This window comes from Lonchura striata, unplaced genomic scaffold (assembly GCF_046129695.1).
Source record: "Lonchura striata isolate bLonStr1 unplaced genomic scaffold, bLonStr1.mat Scaffold_85, whole genome shotgun sequence".
NCBI lineage: Eukaryota > Metazoa > Chordata > Aves > Passeriformes > Estrildidae > Lonchura > Lonchura striata.
In genome coordinates, this window is record NW_027461188.1 from 2,220,611 (window position 1) to 2,238,751 (window position 18,141).

The following is an 18,141-nucleotide window of genomic DNA, read 5'->3' on the forward strand; positions in this document are numbered from 1 at the left end:
TATTATAATTTGTTGAGAGAATAGGAAGGAAATTCAAAGGCAGGAACATTTTTTCCTGGACAGGAACTGGAATTCCAGACCCTGGGAGTGTGTCGTGGTTTAACACAGAAGGAAGACGGTCAAGCCAGTCAGTGATTGGGGTTGGATATTGGCACTTGGGGTGACCAATTGAGGCTGGACACGCCTCTGAGAACACAGAGGGATTAAAAGCAGAATTCCCAGGAGAACTCGCTCTCTCTGGTTCTGGTCAGGGCGCAGTGCAGCCTCTCTCCTGCCCAGCCCGTGGCTGGGTGGGGAGGGGCAGCCCCACAGCCTGACTGAGGTTGGCTGAAGGGTGGAGGGGATGGAACCGGGCTGGCCCCCTGCAGATGGAAGGGTGGAGAAATCTGGGATGTCTGCGTTCCCCCTCCAGAGTCTCTGTGGAGAGAGAGAGAAAGAGACAGCAAGAGCGGGAAGGGGAGTGGGAGGTGCCCAGCGGGGGAGCTGGAGGTCTGGGCAGAGAGCCCGGCCAGCTGGACAGGGAATTTGGACATTTAACCCCTTCTTGGATGATGAAAGCTTTGTGAAACATTATTCCTCCTCGATTTGAAAGAGAAGAAAAGAGACAGTCTGGGGCCTGAGATGTAAGAAGGAGAAATTCTAGGTGGGAGGAGATGATGGAGTGGTTTTTGGCTAGACTTTCCCTTGTTAGCCATAGACTGAACCAATTTTCTCCTCCAGGAGAGAGACTGTATTTTAGGAGGATGCATGGTAAAGCAAGAGACCTGTGTCATGGTTTGACACGGGAAAAGAATTTTTTCTGGAAGGAAGAGGTCAGTTTGGATATTGACCAATTGAAGGTGGACACGCCTCTGAGAACACAGAGGGGTTAAAAGCAAAATTCCTGGAGAACTCACTCTTTTTTTGGTTCTGGTCAGCAGAGAGTGCAGACCTCCCCTGCCCGGCCGTGGCTGGGTGGGGGAGGGGAAGGCCCATGGCCTGACTGAGGTAGGCCCAAAGGTGGAAGGACTGGAACCAAGCTAGCCTCTGCAAATGGAAGGGTGGAAAAAATCTAAGATGTCTCCGTTCTTCCCCCAGAGTTTCTCTCTTGAGAGAGAGAGAGACAGCAGCAGTTTTTGTCAGCAATACACCACGGGGAAGCAAGGTGTCCAGCTGCTGTGATAGTTGCCGGAGTCTGGGCATCGAACCATCCTGGAGAGTTCAGACTTTTAACCCTTCCTTGAGAAATGAAAGCTTTGTAAATTTTCCTTTCCCCTCCTCAGTTTGAAAGAGAAAAAGAGAGACACCTTAGACCCTGGGATGTTAGAAGGAGGAATTCTAGGTGGGAGGGGGACAAGGAGTGGCTTTACCTGGACTTTTTCCATGTTAGCCACAAACTAAACCAATCTTCTCCTCCAAGAAAGACTGTATTTTAGGAGGATGCCAGAACAAAGTCAAGAGACCTGCTTCAGCTGAGAAAAGACAGAAGTGGAGTGAACAGAGAAAAAGTTAGGGGGTTTGTAGTGGTGCCCCTGTCCTCAAAGGAAAGAGAAGAGAAGAGGATCTCTGTTCTTAGACCCCTGGCCCCAGGGGAAAAATGAAAAAATAGGGGGAATTGTGGTCCCAAAAAATAAAAAACTAAACTGTTGTTTTCTCCCCTCTTGGCAGGGCATCCTTAAAAAGAAAAAAATCCTAAAAGCAGTCTGTCCATCCATGCATTAGTGGTAAAAACACTGTGCATGGAAAGGAAAAGGTTCACCATAGCAAACTTTTCTCCGGGCGGTGCCATGTGTGACATGGAAACACAGGATGTAAAGCTGTGTTTTCTTAGGGGGGGTCTGTGGCACAGGAGAGACTCCTGTCACCCTCAAAAAGCTGAATATCGATTGTCTGGAGGGTGGAAACCTGATTGGGGTCCAGATTGTGTCTCACTGTAGTTTGTTAGAGTTAAGTAGCAGAAAGAGAAATGCTATGCAAGGTTTTCATTTGATCTTTGTGTGTTTTTTTTCCTTTTTTTTTTCCTTTTTTTTCCTTTTTTTTTCCTTTTGTAGTAGTAGCTTAATAAAGTTTTTTTTCTGTTATTAAGCTTAAACCTGCTTTACTCTGTTCTAAATTCCACTTCACAGCATTCAAGGAAGAAATCACATTTTCATGGGGGCACTAGCATTGTGCCAGTGTCAAACCATAACAACCTGCTTCAGCAGCTGAGAAAAAGACAAGAGTGGAGTGAATAGAGAAGAGCTGAGGAGGGTTGTGGTGATGCCCCCTGTCTTCAGAGAAGAAGAGAAGATCTCTGTTCTTGGACCCTCGGCCCCAGGGGGAAATGGGGCGGGACTGCGGTCCCAAAAATGAAAAACAGAACTGTTGGTTGTTTTTTTTTTTTTTCCCTCTTGGCAAAGCATCCTTGAAAAGAAAAATCCTAAGAGCAGTCTGTCCATGGAGCAGTCTGTCCATGCATGGTGGTGAGAGCACTGGGACATGGAAAGGAGAGTGTCACACTGGCAGATTCTCTCTGGGTGGTGCCATGTGTGACATGGAAACACAAAAGATGGCAGCTGTGTTTCTTGGGGGTCTATGGCACAGGAGAGACTCCTCTTCCCTTGATGGACTGAGTATTGATCCTCTGAAGGGTGGGAAACTGATTGGGGGTCCAAGTTGTGTCTCACTGAGGTTTGTTGGAATTGGGGGGAGTGAAAAGCAGTGTTTTGGAAGGTTTTAATTTTGGATTTAATTTTTCTTTTCTTGCTTTTTTCATTTTATAGTAGTAGTAGATAATAAAGTTTCTCCTTTGTTATTGAGCTTGGCTCTACTCTGCTCTGTTCCTGATTGCATTTCACAGCAATCATTTGTGGGGTTGCATTTTCATGGGGACGCTAGCATTGTGCCAGTGTAAAACCAGGACACAGGGGCCACCTGACAGGTCCAGCTGACCTTGGAATGTTGATGGCTGCCTTTCATCAGCCCCTGGAGAACTGGGGCTCTGTGCTTTCCTTCCTATGGAAAAGAACCATCCATCTTTCCAGGTGCTCATGGCAAAAATGTATACTCCCCCTGAAAAATTTCCTATATGCAAGGGTTCTCCCAGGAAAAAGCTGCCAGGACAGACAGCTCTGGCTGGCCTTGGCCTCTGGTGGTCACCTCTCATCTCAGGGAAGACTTGAGGAAAATATTTGAACAGGTTTGGCAGCTGGAACATAAATGAGTCTCTCATCCTCTGAAGAATTCAGATGCTCTTCTGATAAAATGTGTATTTTTTTTCTCATTGTGCATTATGCATGAAATATAATTTTCAGCAAAAAAAATATTACTCTTATCACTCTCCAGTGTTATCTGACACAAAACACCTCGTCTACATATGGATCCAGGTCATCTGTATAAACAAACACAATAAAGAATCCAGCAGGAATTATTTGTCTCTGCTCCCATCTGTCACATCTCCTCTGGAGCTGGAGGTGCAGCCCGAGCACTTGGGAGGGCTCCGGGGGCCACAGGCTCAGCTCCCACACAGAGAACTTGTGGACCTTGGATGATCTTTCTGCCCCTGCCCGCTCAGCCAGGCTGAGATGGACACTGATGGTTTCTGTGCCAGGCTCTCCCAGCCCAGCCCAGCTCCCTGCCAGCTCTGCCAGCTGCCCTGAGCTCTGGGCAGCACCAAGGGCCTCTCCCCAGCACAGCCCAGCCGGCTCTGGCCCCACAGCTCTGCTCAGCCCAGGCTGCTCTGGGCACTGCCCCACGGCCTCAGCCCCTGCCAAGGGCACAGCAGCAGCTGCAGCTCAGCCAGGACTCAGCCCCACCATGGGGGAAGGGGCTTGGCCAAGGCCAAAGGAGCTCCCTGGCTGCCCTGCTCCCCTCTGCCTGAGGTGCTGAGAGCTCTGCAGCCCCTGCTGCCATCCCATCTGCCCAGGCCAGCACAAGAGCCCTGGCCCTGGGGCCCTCCAGAGCTGCTCCTGCTCCAGGCCCAGGGCCCATCCCAGAGCTGGGGCAGCCACAGAGCTGTGCCCATTTCTGCTCATTGCTGCTGTGATGGGGATGCATCCTCAGCCACTTGGAGGTTCCTGATGAATTTTCCTCTTCTTTCTTGAGCTCTTCAGTTCAGGAATTCACTAAAAAAATTTCAAAACCATTTGTTCAAAACACACAAAGAAGATAAACTGCTGAGAATATCTTATATTTTCATTTCTTCTGTGGTTATATAGACAGATTTTGGAAGTGTCTTCAAAGTGAATAAACTATATTAAAAACAATGCAGAGAGGACTATTTTGTCCTGTTTTCTTTTCCTGTTTATAGATTGATATCAGCAATGTCCAATTGATATTGATCCCCAGCACCTTCTAATGCAGTCTGAACAGATATGAAAATCAAGACTTTTCATGGCTGACAATCAATATTTTGTCCCCACCCCCTCCTCACCATTTCCCTCATTCAACCCCTGGCACTTCTATAGATCAGTAATGATGTGGCCAGCAGGAGCAGGGCAGTGATTCTTCCCCTGTGCTCAGCACTGGTTGTGCAGCACCTCGAGTGGTGTGTCCAGTTTGGGCCCCTGATTTAGGAGGAACATGGAGGGCTGGAGTGTGTCCAGAGAAGTTCAACAAGGCTGGTGAGGGATCTGGAGCACAAATCCTGTGAGGAGTGGCTGAGAGAGTTTGGATTGTTTATCCTGGAGAAGAGGAGGCTCAGGGGAGACATCATCACTCTCTGCAACTCCCTGACAGGAGGATGGATCCAGGTGCGGGTCAGGCTCTTTTCCCAGGGAGCAGTGACAGGTCAGAGGACACAGGGGATGTTTCAGCTGGACATCAGGAAATATTCTTCACACAAAGGGTGACTGGGCATTGGAATGAACTGCCCAGCGAGGTGGGTGAGTCACTGTCCCTAGAAGTGTTTAAGCAAAGACTGGATGTGGCACTCAGTGCCATGGTCTGGGTGACAAGGTGGTGTTGGGTCCCAGGTTGGACTTGATGCTCTCCTAGGCCTTTTCCAGCCTGGTTGATTCTCTGATGATTGTGACACTGCAGGGCCCTGGGGAAGCAAGGGGCCATTGTGACACTGCGGGGCCTGGTGGCACTAAGAGGACCATGGTGACACTGTGTACGACATGGCACCACAGAGCCACGGGGCCATAAGGACACGGTGGGGCTGAATGGAAGCAAGGAGTGCATTGTGACAGTCTGGGTCCTGGTGGGACCACAGAGGCCACTGTGACTCTGCAGGGCCTTCTGGAACCAAGGGGCCATTGTGACACTGTGGGACCAAGGAGAGCATTGCTGCCCTGCCAGACCTCATGGAACCAAGGATCCCCTGTGACACTGCAGGGCCTTGGGGACCACAATGACATTGTGACACTGCAGGGCCCAAGGATCCAAGGGACTTTGTGACACCAAGGGGTCCCATGGAACCAAAGGGACATTGTGACACTGGGAGGCCTCATGGAATCATGGAGACCACTGAGACACTCTGGGGCCTCATGGAACCGTGGTGACACCAAGTTGGCTGGGAGTGTGGATCTGCTGGAGGGTAGGAGGGCTCTGCACAGGGCCCTGAACAGGCTGGATCCAGGGCCCAAATCCAACAAGGTGAGGTTTAACAAGTCCAAGTGCCAAGTCCTGCACTTTGGCCACAAAAACCCCTGCAGTGCTACAGGCTGGGGACAGAGTGGCTGGACAGCAGCCAGGCAGAAAGGGACCTGCAGGGACTGATGGACAGCAGGCTGGACATGAGCCAGCAGTGTGCCCAGGTGGCCAAGAAGGCCAATGGCTCCTGGCCTGGATCAGGAATGGTGTGGCCAGCAGGAGCATAGTGGCTGTGCCAGCACTGCACACAGACATTGCTGTTGCAGCTCCAGAGAAGACAATGGAAGGGCATCTCTGCAGAAAACTCTGCTGGGACATCCTTTAGTTCCTTCAAAGTCACAGGCCCTCATTGACACAGTCTGTGGCCACAGGGAAGGTGGAGAGAAACAAAATGAGAAATGGCACAAGGAATGACATTTCTTTGTGGACAACATTAAAATGTAAAACAATGCAAAAGAACGTCCAAGAGGAAAACAGCAAGAAGTACCAAAGATAATTTTTATTACAAGTGATACTCAGAAATTGGCCAGCAGTTTAATGTTCCTGAAAGCATCCAGTCATCAGTGTCCACACTGCAGCCTTGAGCTCCTGGTTCCTCAGGCTGTAGATGAGGGGGTTCAGGGTTGGAGGCACCACCGAGTACAGAACTGACACTGACAGATCCAGGGATGGGGAGGACATCGAGGGGGGCTTCAGGTGAGCAAACATGATAGTGCTGGTGAACAGAGAGACCACAGCCAGGTGAGGGAGGCAGGTGGAAAAAGCTTTGTGCCGTCCCTGCTCATTGGGGATCCTCATCACAGCCCTGAAGATCTGCACATAGGAGAAAACAATGAATGCAAAAGAACCAAATCCAAGAGACACAGTAACAGTAATGATCCCAAGTTCCCTGAGGTAGGATTTGGAGCAGGAGAGTTTGAGGATCTGGGGGATATCACAGAAGAACTGGCCCAGGGCATTGCCATGGCACAAGGGCAGGGAAAATGTATTGGCAGTGTGCAGCAGAGCATTGAGAAAGGCACTGGCCCAGGCAGCTGCTGCCATGTGGGCACAAGCTCTGCTGCCCAGGAGGGTCCCGTAGTGCAGGGGTTTGCAGATGGACACGTAGCGGTCATAGCACATGATGGTCAGCAGGAAATACTCTGATCCAGTGAAGAAGAGAAGGAAAAAGAGCTGAGCAGCACATCCTGTGTAGGAGATGTTCCTGGTGTTCCAGAGGGAATTGTGCATGGCTTTGGGGACAGTGGTGCAGATGGAGCCCAGGTCGCTGAGGGCCAGGTTGAGCAGGAAGAAGAACATGGGCGTGTGCAGGTGGTGGCCGCAGGCTACGGCGCTGATGATGAGGCCGTTGCCCAGGAGGGCAGCCAGGGAGATGCCCAGGAAGAGGCAGAAGTGCAGGAGCTGCAGCTGCCGCATGTCTGCCAGTGCCAGCAGGAGGAAGTGGCTGATGGAGCTGCTGTTGGACATTTGCTGTGGCTGCACATGGGCACCTGTTCATGGAGAAAGGACAGGGACAAGTCAGGAGAGGCTGCTTGGAGCCAAATCTGGGCCATTCCCTGCAGCCTGTCCTGCTAGGACTCACCCACCCTTGTTCCTGCTCTGGGAAAACCTTCACCCAGGTCCCTGCCTGAGCTCCAGTTGTGCTGGCTGAGTGCGCCAGGAGCAGCCAGGGCTGTGTGTGGGGGCTCTCAAGGAGCCATCCCTGCCCTGCTGCCCTGGGTTTGTGGCCATGTAGCAGAGGGACAAGGCTGGATATTCAGGATTTGTCACGGGAATCACTCCTAATGCAGAAAAGCTTGGTACCATCTGCACTCCCAGATCAAAAGGATTGGAGGAGTTGGTTTTATGAATTGTTTTCCTACCCACTCACCATTGCAGGCTCTCTGAGGTCAGAAATCCCCAGCATTCCTGCTGCACTCAGAGTTTGGCACTGAGAGATGTGAGAGGCAAAGGATTCCCTGTGGCTGAGAGAAGGTGAGGGGCTGGATGGGCTTGTTCCCCCAACACTGCTCTGCTCAGCCCCCTCTGCTTCCCTGAGCATCTCCCTGGGCCTGGACATCCCCTCCTGAGAGGTGCCTTGTCCCTGCCAGCGCTCACAGAGCCCATCCCACCCTGTGTGCCCTGGGCCCAGCCCTACAGAAACCTGCCTGTGTGCAGGGCCCTGGCTAGGGCAGGCTCTGTGTGCAGCTGGGCAAGGGCAGCTCAGGAGAGCCCTGCTGGGCCCTGCAGAGGTGATGCTGCTGCTGCCCAGGGCTGAGGAGTGGCTGAAGGCCCTTTGGGAGGCTCCCAGCAGAGACACTGACCAGCCAAAGTCACAGTTCTGGAGTCTCTGGACATGTTCAAACATTCCTTTGATGATCCTGTGTGTCCCTTTCAACTCAGAATGTTCTATGATTCTGGGATTACAATTCCTGTTCTGCTTCTCTCATGCCCCTGTTGTCTATAATCAAAAGAGGAAAAAAAAAAAAAATAAAACCCCTTGCAACGGTGTTAGAAGACTACAGTAAAAAACAGACCTTTATTGGAAGCTTCCAAGTGTCCCCAGGGGACACCCAGTCCTTGATTTCAACAATTTATTAAGGTTAATTAATTAGGGTATTTAATAGGAACATCCAATAGGAGATTCAGTTGCCCCAGTTACCCTTCCCAGGCTCAAACCATTGGAGTAGGTCCAAGGGTTTCTATGCCTTTACTTTTTGTTGTGACTGCTCACATTTTGGTCAAAAACCAAAATGTTGTTCTCGTAGGTCCTCTTCCTGATAATAAGACTATGCAGTATTTCAGGAATGTATTTAGACAGTCAATTTATTGTACTAAAATCTAAGAGAAAGGTAGGAAACATACTAGTGTCAGCAAAGATTACAGTTACATAAGTACATAATAGTAGTTTGATAAAGCTAATTAAGAGTTTAATGGAGCTAAGTAAGGATTATAGTTTTATAATTATAAAATAGTAACTTAAAGAGCTACAGTATATGAAAAATGTATAAAAAGCAAAAATCTTTTTGTCACCACCCCAACATTCCCATCCTGCATCAAGCAGGAAATAGAAAACACCCTCAGGAAAGCTCCTGACCTTTTCAGCAATCCCAGGCTTACCTTCTTTGGGAAGTGTCCTCCGAAGCTGTGCCCAGGCTGGTCTGGAGCTGGGAGCAGCCCTGCCCCAGCCAGCCCCTCTCAGCAGCAGCACCTGCCCTGCTCAGGGTGGCTCCTTCCCCCCACAGCTCCTGGCCAGCGCTGGGAGCAGCTCCAGGGCCGGCTGAGAGCTGTCCCTGGCAGGCAGCAGAGTCCCTGGCCCAGCACAGCGCCCTGGGCTGCAGGACCCTGCTCTGCAGGACAGCCCTGGGCACCCCTGGCTGCTCTGCACAGGAGATGAGCAGAGAATGCACTCACGGGGTCTGTGGGCATTGGCATGTTCCAGCTTTAGGAGATCTCTCCAGGAGCTGCAGCTGCATTGTCCTGCAGCCAGAGGTTCCTGTGCCAAGGGCTGGCAGTGATTCTGCCCCAGGCACTTCTCAGCCCCTTCCCAGCCCTGACTGATTGAAGCTCTCTGTGCCTCTGTGCTGTGCCCGGGCTGGCTGCAGGCAGTGCCCCAGCTCTGCTGGGCTGGGAGAAGAGCTGCTCAGCAAGAGAAATGTGCTTTTGAAGCTCTGCTTGGTTACCAGGATCTCCCGCTGTGCCAGGAGCCCGGCCCAGCTCAGCAGCACAGACACAGCACAAGGACTTTAATGACCCTCTGGGGCTTTGTGCTCAGGCCCTGAACATCAGGCCCTGAGGGGGAGCTGCAGAAACCTCTCCAGAACTCCAAGTCAGAATCCAACTCCAAAGTTTCTTGGACTTTTAATGGGTCCCACTGAGGGACACGACTGAGAAAGTGTCCCCAGGCCCCAGGCAGAGCAGAGAACTGGAGGCACTGATGACAGGAGGGGACAAAGAGAAGCCAAGTCTTGGTGCCCTGGGGCACAGCAGGGTCTGTGCCACCAAGGGCTGTGAGGAGACACCTTGTCCTGAGGCCCTGGGGCCTCCTGGCACAGCCCCAGCCAGGCTGGGCACTGTCAGCCCCTGGTGCTGCCCTCAGCATCCTCCCCTAGCCCACATCCCAGTGGGGTCAAGGATCTGCTGGAAGGAGTCCTTGGGGAGCCTTGGTCAGGAATGGCCCTGGGGGCTCCTTCATGCTCCCAGGGACTGCAGGTTTTTCAAAGGACTTTGGCTTTTGCTTTGGCCTTGGAGTCTCTGAGAGGTTTCTGCAATCATGGCCTCCAATTATCTGCTGTAATTAGTCCCTGGAGAGGCTTTGTCAGGAACAACACTCAGTGGGGCCCATTAATGCTTCAAGGTACTTCAGTTCTTTTAAGGTACTTGGTGTTTCCCTTTTGCTACAGACTCTGTGAGAGGTTTGTGCAATCATGGCCCCAATTATCTGCTTTAATGAGTCCCTTGAGAGCTTTGTACTGACACTCAGTGGGGCTCATGAATACTTTAAGACTCTTAACTTTTGTAAGGTACTTTGGATTTTCCTTTCCACATTGAGAGTTCTTTGTGCCATTTTCAGTCTCTGAGAGGTTTTTGTGCCATCCTGGCCTCCAGTTCTCTTCTCCAAGGAGTCCATGAAGAGCCTGTGGTATAGATGGACCTTTGTGGTTCCCAATAATGCTTTAGACTCCAACCACTTTGGGGTTTTCCTTTGACTTTGACTCCTGGAAAGGTTTGTGCAATCTCCTCTCAGGCCCTGAGGTTCCAGGGCTCAGCTCCAAATGCACCACGGGGCTCATTAGGATCAAGCCAGTCCTGACAAACCATGGCTTTGCCTTGATTTCCCTCTGCTCTCATGCAGTTCATGAGAAGTTTTCTGTAGTGGTTTTGGCTTGCCAATTTGTGATTTCTCAGCCAATGCATCAATTAGTGCGGTGAGTTCAGTGTTGGCTAATTACCAGTGCACTCACTAGAATATACTTATTCATTTACTGCTGTGAGATAGGAGTAGGAGAAAAGAAAATGGGATGAAAACTTTAAAAGTGTATAAAGAAAAGTTTATTAACAGTAACTAAAAGAAAGAGTAGTAAGAATCATAACAAAACTTTCACAACACTTCCTCTCTTCATACAACTTTTTCTTTCTCTTTGAGAATATATGGACACAAAACCTAAAATTTTGAGTCAGTTTACCACTTCTAGAATTGTCTTTCTTCATTTCACCTAAGGAGAGGAGTCTCTCTTTCTTGCTATGGAGACTCCTCCATAAGAAAACAGTTCTCTTGGGGCTCTCAATTTCCACGAATAGCAGCCACTTGGAAAAATGAAAATTGTGAAATCCCTGCCATTTTTTCACAGCTTTTCCCACAGCTGTGATTATGGGCCATGTCAACTTATGGGGTATTAGCTTAAAGATGAGCTGTTTAAGACCAATATTTTCTTCTTCTGTTTCTGAAATCATCTTCATGTCTGGGAACAGAGGTCTTCTTCTCTCCCTGAGGGCACAGGGTCTCATCACACTGCTCTCTTCCAATGTTCAAGCTTCTCATGGGATCACAGCTACTGCAACATTTGCTCACTTTAGCATGGAGGCCTTTGCAGAAACAAGACATCTCCCCATACTTTTCAATGCCTTATAGGGAAAAAGAGAGTCTGATGTATCAATGACATCCTTCTCTACAGCTTTTCCAGAGGATTCCAGCCCCAAGATCAAGGCATCTCCTCATCCCTCCCATCTGGGACTCAACTTCCCCTTCCCTGCCCTCGGTGTGTTCATGTTGCTCCTCTGTGTGCCTGCCCTGTGTCCTTTTCTCTCACTGGAGGGAGGATGGCAGCACTGGCAGAGTCAATATCTCCCGGGGCTGCAGATGGTTCCGTGAGCCCGGCTGGGCTCGGTGCTTGTGGCCGGAGCTGTTTTGCCATGGAGGTTTCTGCAGCGGCTGCGCTGGGGCTGTGTCAGGCTGGGCCGTGCTGGGGCAGGGCCAGGATCTCAGCAGCCAGGCCAGAGCCCAGCAGCAGCACGGCCGGGGCCGATGGCTTCTCCTGCCCTGCCCGCCGGCTGCGGGCGAAGCCCAAGGGCGGCAGAGCCTTGGCCGAGCCGGCCCGGCCCGGGGCTGCTCCTGGGGCCCGGCGGATCCTGGCCGGGCCCGGGCTGGCGGCGGGGCAGGGCTCGGCAGGGCCAGATGTCAGCACCCGCAGCCACGGCCCGGCCTCGGCCCCGCGGCCTCCCCTGCCCTGCCCGGCAGCCGATGGCGCCTGGCGGCTCCCTGGGAAGGGGCCCGGCCCCACGGCAGGAGCCGCCCGGCCCCACGGCCGAGACGGGGCTGGGCCGGCCTCGGCACCTCTGTGGGGCCAGAAGGGAGAGAGACCCAGCCAGGCTTTCTCATCTCTAACTTGTGTCTGCACAGAGGCGTCTGCAGCTTCCTTAGTGCTTTAACAGACTGACAGCTCTCAAAGCTAATTACTGATTGGTTTTTGTCAGACACGGAGGAATCTGCTAGCAGCTTCTCTCAGGACATCACTTCTGTGATGCAAAACCACCACAGCAGCACAGAGCACAGAGCTCCTTTGTCCATATGCAGTGGCCATGTGCCTGAGGCCTCAAAATTCCACCTTGGGAGATGTCTGGGCCCTCTCCAAGGTGTTTTCAAATGAAAAATTTCAGCTCAAAGTCTAAGAAAATCACCAGAGGACAGGGCCAGCCTGACCTGTCTGTCCTGGCTACTTTTGTCTGGGAGCAATCCTTGGATATATGGAATTTGGGAGGCAAATTCTAATTTTGGCCATGGTTCCTGGACATGAAGACCTGTTCTTTTCCATAGGAATAAAGGAAGAGAGCCCTAGTTTTACCCTGGGTGAATGAGAGATGATCACCAGAGGACATTGCCAGCCAGAACTGGCAGGTTTTTTCCTGCAAGATAGCCTTGCATATAGAAAATTTTTTATGAAGACTACCAATTCTGACAATGCTCATGTTAAGAGAGGGACAGTTATTTTTCAAAGCAAGGAAAGCACAGAGCCCCAGTGCTCCAGGAGCTGATGAGAGGCAGCCCTTGGCATCCCAAGATCAGCCAGACCTGTCAGGTGGCCCCTGGGAGGCCAGGCCAGCCAGACCTGGTCCATGTTCCCTCACTTCCATGGGGCCCCACAGTGTCCCAATGGTCCCTTGCTTCCAGGAGGCCCTGAGGTGTCACAATGCCCCCTTGGTGACACCAGGCCCTGAAGGGTTGGAATGGTCTCCATGGTTCCATCAGGCCCCACAGAGTCACAATGGTCTCTGGGTCCATGAAGCCCCACGGTGTCACCATGGCCCCTTGGTTCCATGGGCTCCAGTGGTGCCACAATGATCCCCTTGGTTCCATGAGGTGCCCACAGTGTCACAGTGATCTCCATGGGAAGGAAAGAACTGAGCCCCAGTGTGGCAGGGGCAGCCACCAGAGGCCAAAGACAGCCAGACTTGATGGTACTGGCAGATTTTGTCTGGGAGCAGCCCTTGGATATAGGGAATTTTAGAGGTGAAATCCCAATTTCAGACATGGACTGTTGAAGGAGGATGGTTCTTTCCATAGGAAGGAAAAGACGGAATACCGGTGTTTGAGGGGCAAATGAAAGGCAGCCGTCAGAGGCCAATGGCAGCCAGACCTCTCTTTCCTGGTAGCTTTTGTCTGAAAGCAACCCTTGGATATAGGGAATTTGGGAGTTGGAAGCCCAATTCCCGCAATTTCTGCATAGATAAGGATAGTTCTTTTTTCCATAGGGAGGAAAGCACTGTTGTGTTCTGCCACTGCAAAGGGCACAACAACTGCCCCAGGCCCCAGAGTCTCAGACCTCAGGCAGACACCAATGACCAACAGGGAAAGGAAGGCAACAGGACAGGTCTTGGTTTAGAAAATCGAGGATTCTTCATTTTCCCAGGGACCAACACAAGAAACAAGGTGGTAGGGTCAAGACTTTTATATTACAGGGTAGGGGTGGAGTTTAGGATCAAGGTCCAATATTAAGAGCAGGAGACTGCAAAGGGGTGGATCGAGGAGGACAATCAATGGAAAAAACTACAGTGGGGAAATTGCAGCACAATTTAAGCCAATAAGGTTACAGAAAAAGAAGAACATTCCGGGGCCATTCCTCATTTGATCAGATAGGGTGGAGTGTCTTTTCCCAGGCTTTCAGGGACACACCCCACAGGGTGGAGGGGTGGAATCTTCTTTAAGTCACGCTCTCACCGGATGCTGTGTCTGGGTAGAATCCCCACCTCATTGGGCAGGGGCACTCTACACCTTTGGTGCCATTATTTCTTTCTCTGGCTGTTTTATACAATGAAATAAAACTTCAGCATCTGTGGAACCACCCTTCAATCCCTCCCGGGCTACTTCTGTTCTGTCCTCAGTCTGCACACAACTGAGCCCAGAGCCTGCAGCCTCTACCTGCTGGTTATGTGATGAAGCCTTCAAACCCCATGTTGGGAGATATTTGGGTCCTCCCCAAGATCTGTGAAAATGGAAAAATAGTTATCAAAGTTATTTTGTCCCAAGTCTAGCAGTGACAGAACAATGGTCAATATCTCTAAACTGAATGAGAGTGAATTTAAATTTGTTAGAAGGAGGAAATATTTTACAGTAATGAGAGTGGAACAAAACGTCAACTGTTTTTCCAGAGAAGTGGATTTCCCATCCCAGGAATGCTCAAATATCAGGGAGTGTGTGCAACCTAACCCAGTGAAATCTCCTCCCCTCCCCTCCCCAAGGATGGAATTCCTGTTTGTGGGTTCCCAGATGAGCTGGGTGCCCTCACAACTCTTCTGGCCAGAATGTCTGCTGAGGGCAGCCAGGCTGCTGCAGGGCAGTGACCTCACAGCCATCACCATGGCAGCCCTGTCCCCTGGGCCTGGCTCTCCCCTTTCCTCTGCCCCTGCCTTGTCTCTGCTGGCATGAAGAGTTTTGTTGACAATATCTTGTCCCCAAGGTGCTGGGCCAATGGCTTCCCAGACAGGCTCCTGGAGCAGAAGTGGCTTTTCAGAGCCCAGCCAGAAATGAGCCCTGAGGCAGCAGCTCTGCAGCGCTGGCCACCAGGCCGGGTGCCAAGGGAGGCTTCTGGCCATGCCCTGCAAGCAGCTGCTGCTGCCAAGGTGCCTTTGGTGCCTCGGGCTGTCCCTGGCACAGCTCCCAGCACGGCACTCTGCCCTTGTGCCCGAGGCCTTCCCTGTGCTGGGGCTGGCCTGGGGCTGTTCCTGCAGCGGGACCTGCCCTGCTCCTGGCACAGGAAAGGCAGTTCCTGCTGGAGCAGGAGGCTCTGCCTGCAATGGGCTCAAACAATTCCAGCAAGGCCCTGCTGACTTCAAAATTGCTTCCTAGAGCAGAATATCCTATAATTGTTATAGATTCTGGACTGTGGAGTAAATAACTCTGGTTAAGAGCTTACTGTCTAGTCATGATCTGATTGTATTTATATAAATATATCTGGTATTCCATCATTAATCCTGTATGAAAAATTGCATTGACAGATTGTTCAATTCTACCTGTCCAATCGTTTATACATAAACCATTGACAAATTCTGGGGCCGGGATTGGATCCAGTCACTCCCAGTCTCCTCTCTTAAAAGGAATTTTAGAAGTCTGGGGGCTCTGCAGGGCTTTTAGAACCCATGGTGGCTGCTGGGTGTCTCCATCTCATGACTCAGCAGGAGTTTCTCCAATAATGAAATAAAGCTTTTACCTGAAGCTCCCACTCTGCACATGACAGGAGTGTGTGTGACATCCTGGCTCTTTGGCAGCCTGGGGACTCCTGGGATGTCACTGTGGAGCCCCTGTGAGTGCCTGTGACAGATCGGTGCCTTTGCAGCCCAAGGTGCCCTGGGATGTCACCATGGAATGGCTGTGACTGCCTCTGACCACACGGCTCTTTGCCATCCCCAGAAACCCTTGGGAGGGCTCCATGGAGCCCCTGTCTCTGTGTGTGACATTCCATCTCTTAAACAGCCTGGAGACTCTTGGAAAGTCCCCATGGAACCCCTCTGAGGGCCTGTGACAAATCTCATCCTAAGGAGGCAACCATCACCAGGAAACCCTGTTGCTATGGTCAGTTTCCATGGCAACCATCCCCAGCCCCTGTTGCTATGGTCAGTTCCCATGGCAACCATCCCCAGCCCCTGTTGCTATGGTCAGTTCCCATGGCAACCATCCCCAGCCCCTGTTGCTATGGTCAGTCCCTGGGCAGCTCCATGGAGACCCCATGCCAGGGGTGGTTGCCATGGACACCAGCTCAGGCCTGGAGCCCGTTGCCATGGCAACCATTGGCACTCCCGTCCCCAGGGTCATGGATCCAGAACCACAGAATTGGCTGAGCTGGGAGGGACCCATCAGGATCCTCGAGTCCAACTGCTGGCCCTGCACAGGACACCCCAACACTGCCAGCCTGGGCCTGGCAGCGCTGTCCAAATGCTGCTGGAGCTCAGAGAGCCCTGGAGCTGTGACCCTTCCCTGGGGAGACTGGGCAGTGCCCCAGCAGCCTCTGGGCAAAAACCCTTTCCTGACATCCAACCTCAGCCTGCCCCGACTCAGCTGCAGCCGCTCCCTCCACTCCTGTCCCTGGGCACCAGAGTGAAGAGGTTCCCTCAGCCCCAGCCAGGGACCCGCTCCCAAGGCTGCTGCCATGGCCACCAGAGCTGGGACCAGCTGGGATGCTCCATTTCCAGGGGCCGGGGTTCAGGAATGGGATTCCCCAATTTCCTGCTCTCGCTAAAACCCTGCTGGTGCTCGTTGCCCTCCCACCTTCCACTGAAGGAAAAAAGGGAAAGATCCCTAGCTGGGATAAGAACAATTTACTGGGAACAGCAACAAGATAAGGAAGAAAGAGAAACAGAAAAAATATTGAAAACAGAAGGGATAAGAAAAACTATTTACGGAGAAAACCACATCACCATCAATTGTATCTTCCTGGCCACGTGTTTCCTCCTGCATGGAAAGTACACCCGTCTCCTCAGGGAAAGACAGAGACAGTCCCTTTCCTGCCCCTGGCAATGACCTGAGGTGAGAGTGAATGTAGTGACAGGGCCATGGCCAGACCCTCATGTTCTTCAATCCCACATCAGGTCATTGGCAGGGGCAGGAAAAGCGACAGGTGTCTTCCCAGCATGGATCACAGGGAACATGGATCACCAGGGCTCTTCCCAATGTGGTCTTCCAATGGGGGATGAAACTGGAGCAGTGCACGAAGCTCTTCCTGCAGCTGGGGAATTTTCAGGGCCTCCTTTACCGGTGGCTCCGTTGGTGTTTGGTCAAGTGAGAGCTTTGGGTGAAGCTCTTCCCACACTGGGGACACAAGTAGGGCCTCTCTCCAGTGTGGATGCGTTGGTGGCTGACAAGATTGCACTTGTGCTTGAAGCCCTTGCCACAGTCAGGGCAAAGGAAGCGCCTCTCCTCAGTGTGAATCCGCTCATGCAGGAGGAGATTTGAGCTGCTGTTAAACGTCTTCCCACAAGTGGGGCACATGTAGGGCCTCTCGCCAGAGTGGATGCGCTGGTGTGTGATGAGGTCGGAGTTGCGCTTGAAGCCCTTCCCGCAGTCAGGGCAGCGGAAGGGCCTTTCATCTGTGTGAATCCGCTGGTGTTTGAAGAGATTGGAGCTGGTCTTAAACCTCTTCTGACACTCGGGACACTCATAGGGCCTCTCCCCAGTGTGGATGCGTTGGTGCTTGATAAGGGCAGAGCTGCAGCTGAAGCCCTTCCCACACTCCCCACACTCGTAGGGCCATTCCCCAGTGTGGATCATCATGTGCAGTTTCAGACTGTTGCTCTTCCTGAAGCTCTTCCCACACTCCAAGCACTTGTAGGGCTTCTCCCCATCATTAAGCTTCTCAGGGACCACCAGCTCTGAGCTCTGGCTGAAGCTCTGCCCACCTTCCTGGCCCAGAGCGGACCTTTCCTCCTCAGAGCACCCAGGGCTGGGTTTGCAGTACCTCCTCCTGTGAGATCTCCAGGGATTTTCCTCCCTGTTGGGTTGCTGCACTGTGGAGTTGCTCAAAATGGCCTCTTCCATGAGGTTCTGCCGTGGGGATTTCTCCTTCCTGCTCTCCATCCTCAGCTCCTTGTCTGGGGGAGGAAGGATAGAGAGAGGATGGGATTTGCCTCCATGCCACAGGAAAGGGCAAGGAGATCCCCCCAGTGTATCCCCAGCAGGAGGGCACCGGCAGCGGGGCTGTCCTGCAGCAGGGGGCCGTGCTGGGCTGGGAGATGGAGCAGGAGAGAAGGGGAAAGGGGCACTGACTTCCTCCTCACCTGCCTCAGTGTCCCAGGGCATCTTCCTCTTCCTTGCAACCTTCTTCTCCATCTGGTGAATATTTGGGTATGGGAAATCCTGTTTTGGGAGGAAAACAAGGGATGAGCACAGTGAGTTTTGTACTGGTTTGAAGGCAAACCAGGGAGAGAGTCTAAGCCAGAATGACAATTAGTAAGAAAATTAAGATCAAGGCAATGATACAGAAACCCTGCTTTAAACTCACAGAGTCAGGATATAACCTGACACCCCGTTGCTCAGGGTGGTGGTAGCAGTCTGATGAAATGGTGGCTGCAGTCCAGCTGGAGTGATGAACGTGATTGTGTCAAAGCGGCGATCCTGTAGAA

General features: G+C 51.9%; 1 protein-coding gene across 1 annotated transcript; it reads right to left on the minus strand.

Annotated features, from left to right (window-relative positions):
* Positions 1-16,771: 16,771 nt before the first annotated feature.
* Positions 16,772-17,848, minus strand: LOC110484680 (uncharacterized). Its single transcript, XM_077790764.1, has 2 exons — positions 17,797-17,848; positions 16,772-17,610 (listed from the first exon to the last, which is right to left on the minus strand). The coding sequence occupies exons 1-2, from the start codon at positions 17,846-17,848 to the stop codon at positions 16,772-16,774; spliced, it is 891 nt and encodes a 296-aa protein (XP_077646890.1).
* Between the last annotated feature and the right edge of the window lie 293 nt (positions 17,849-18,141).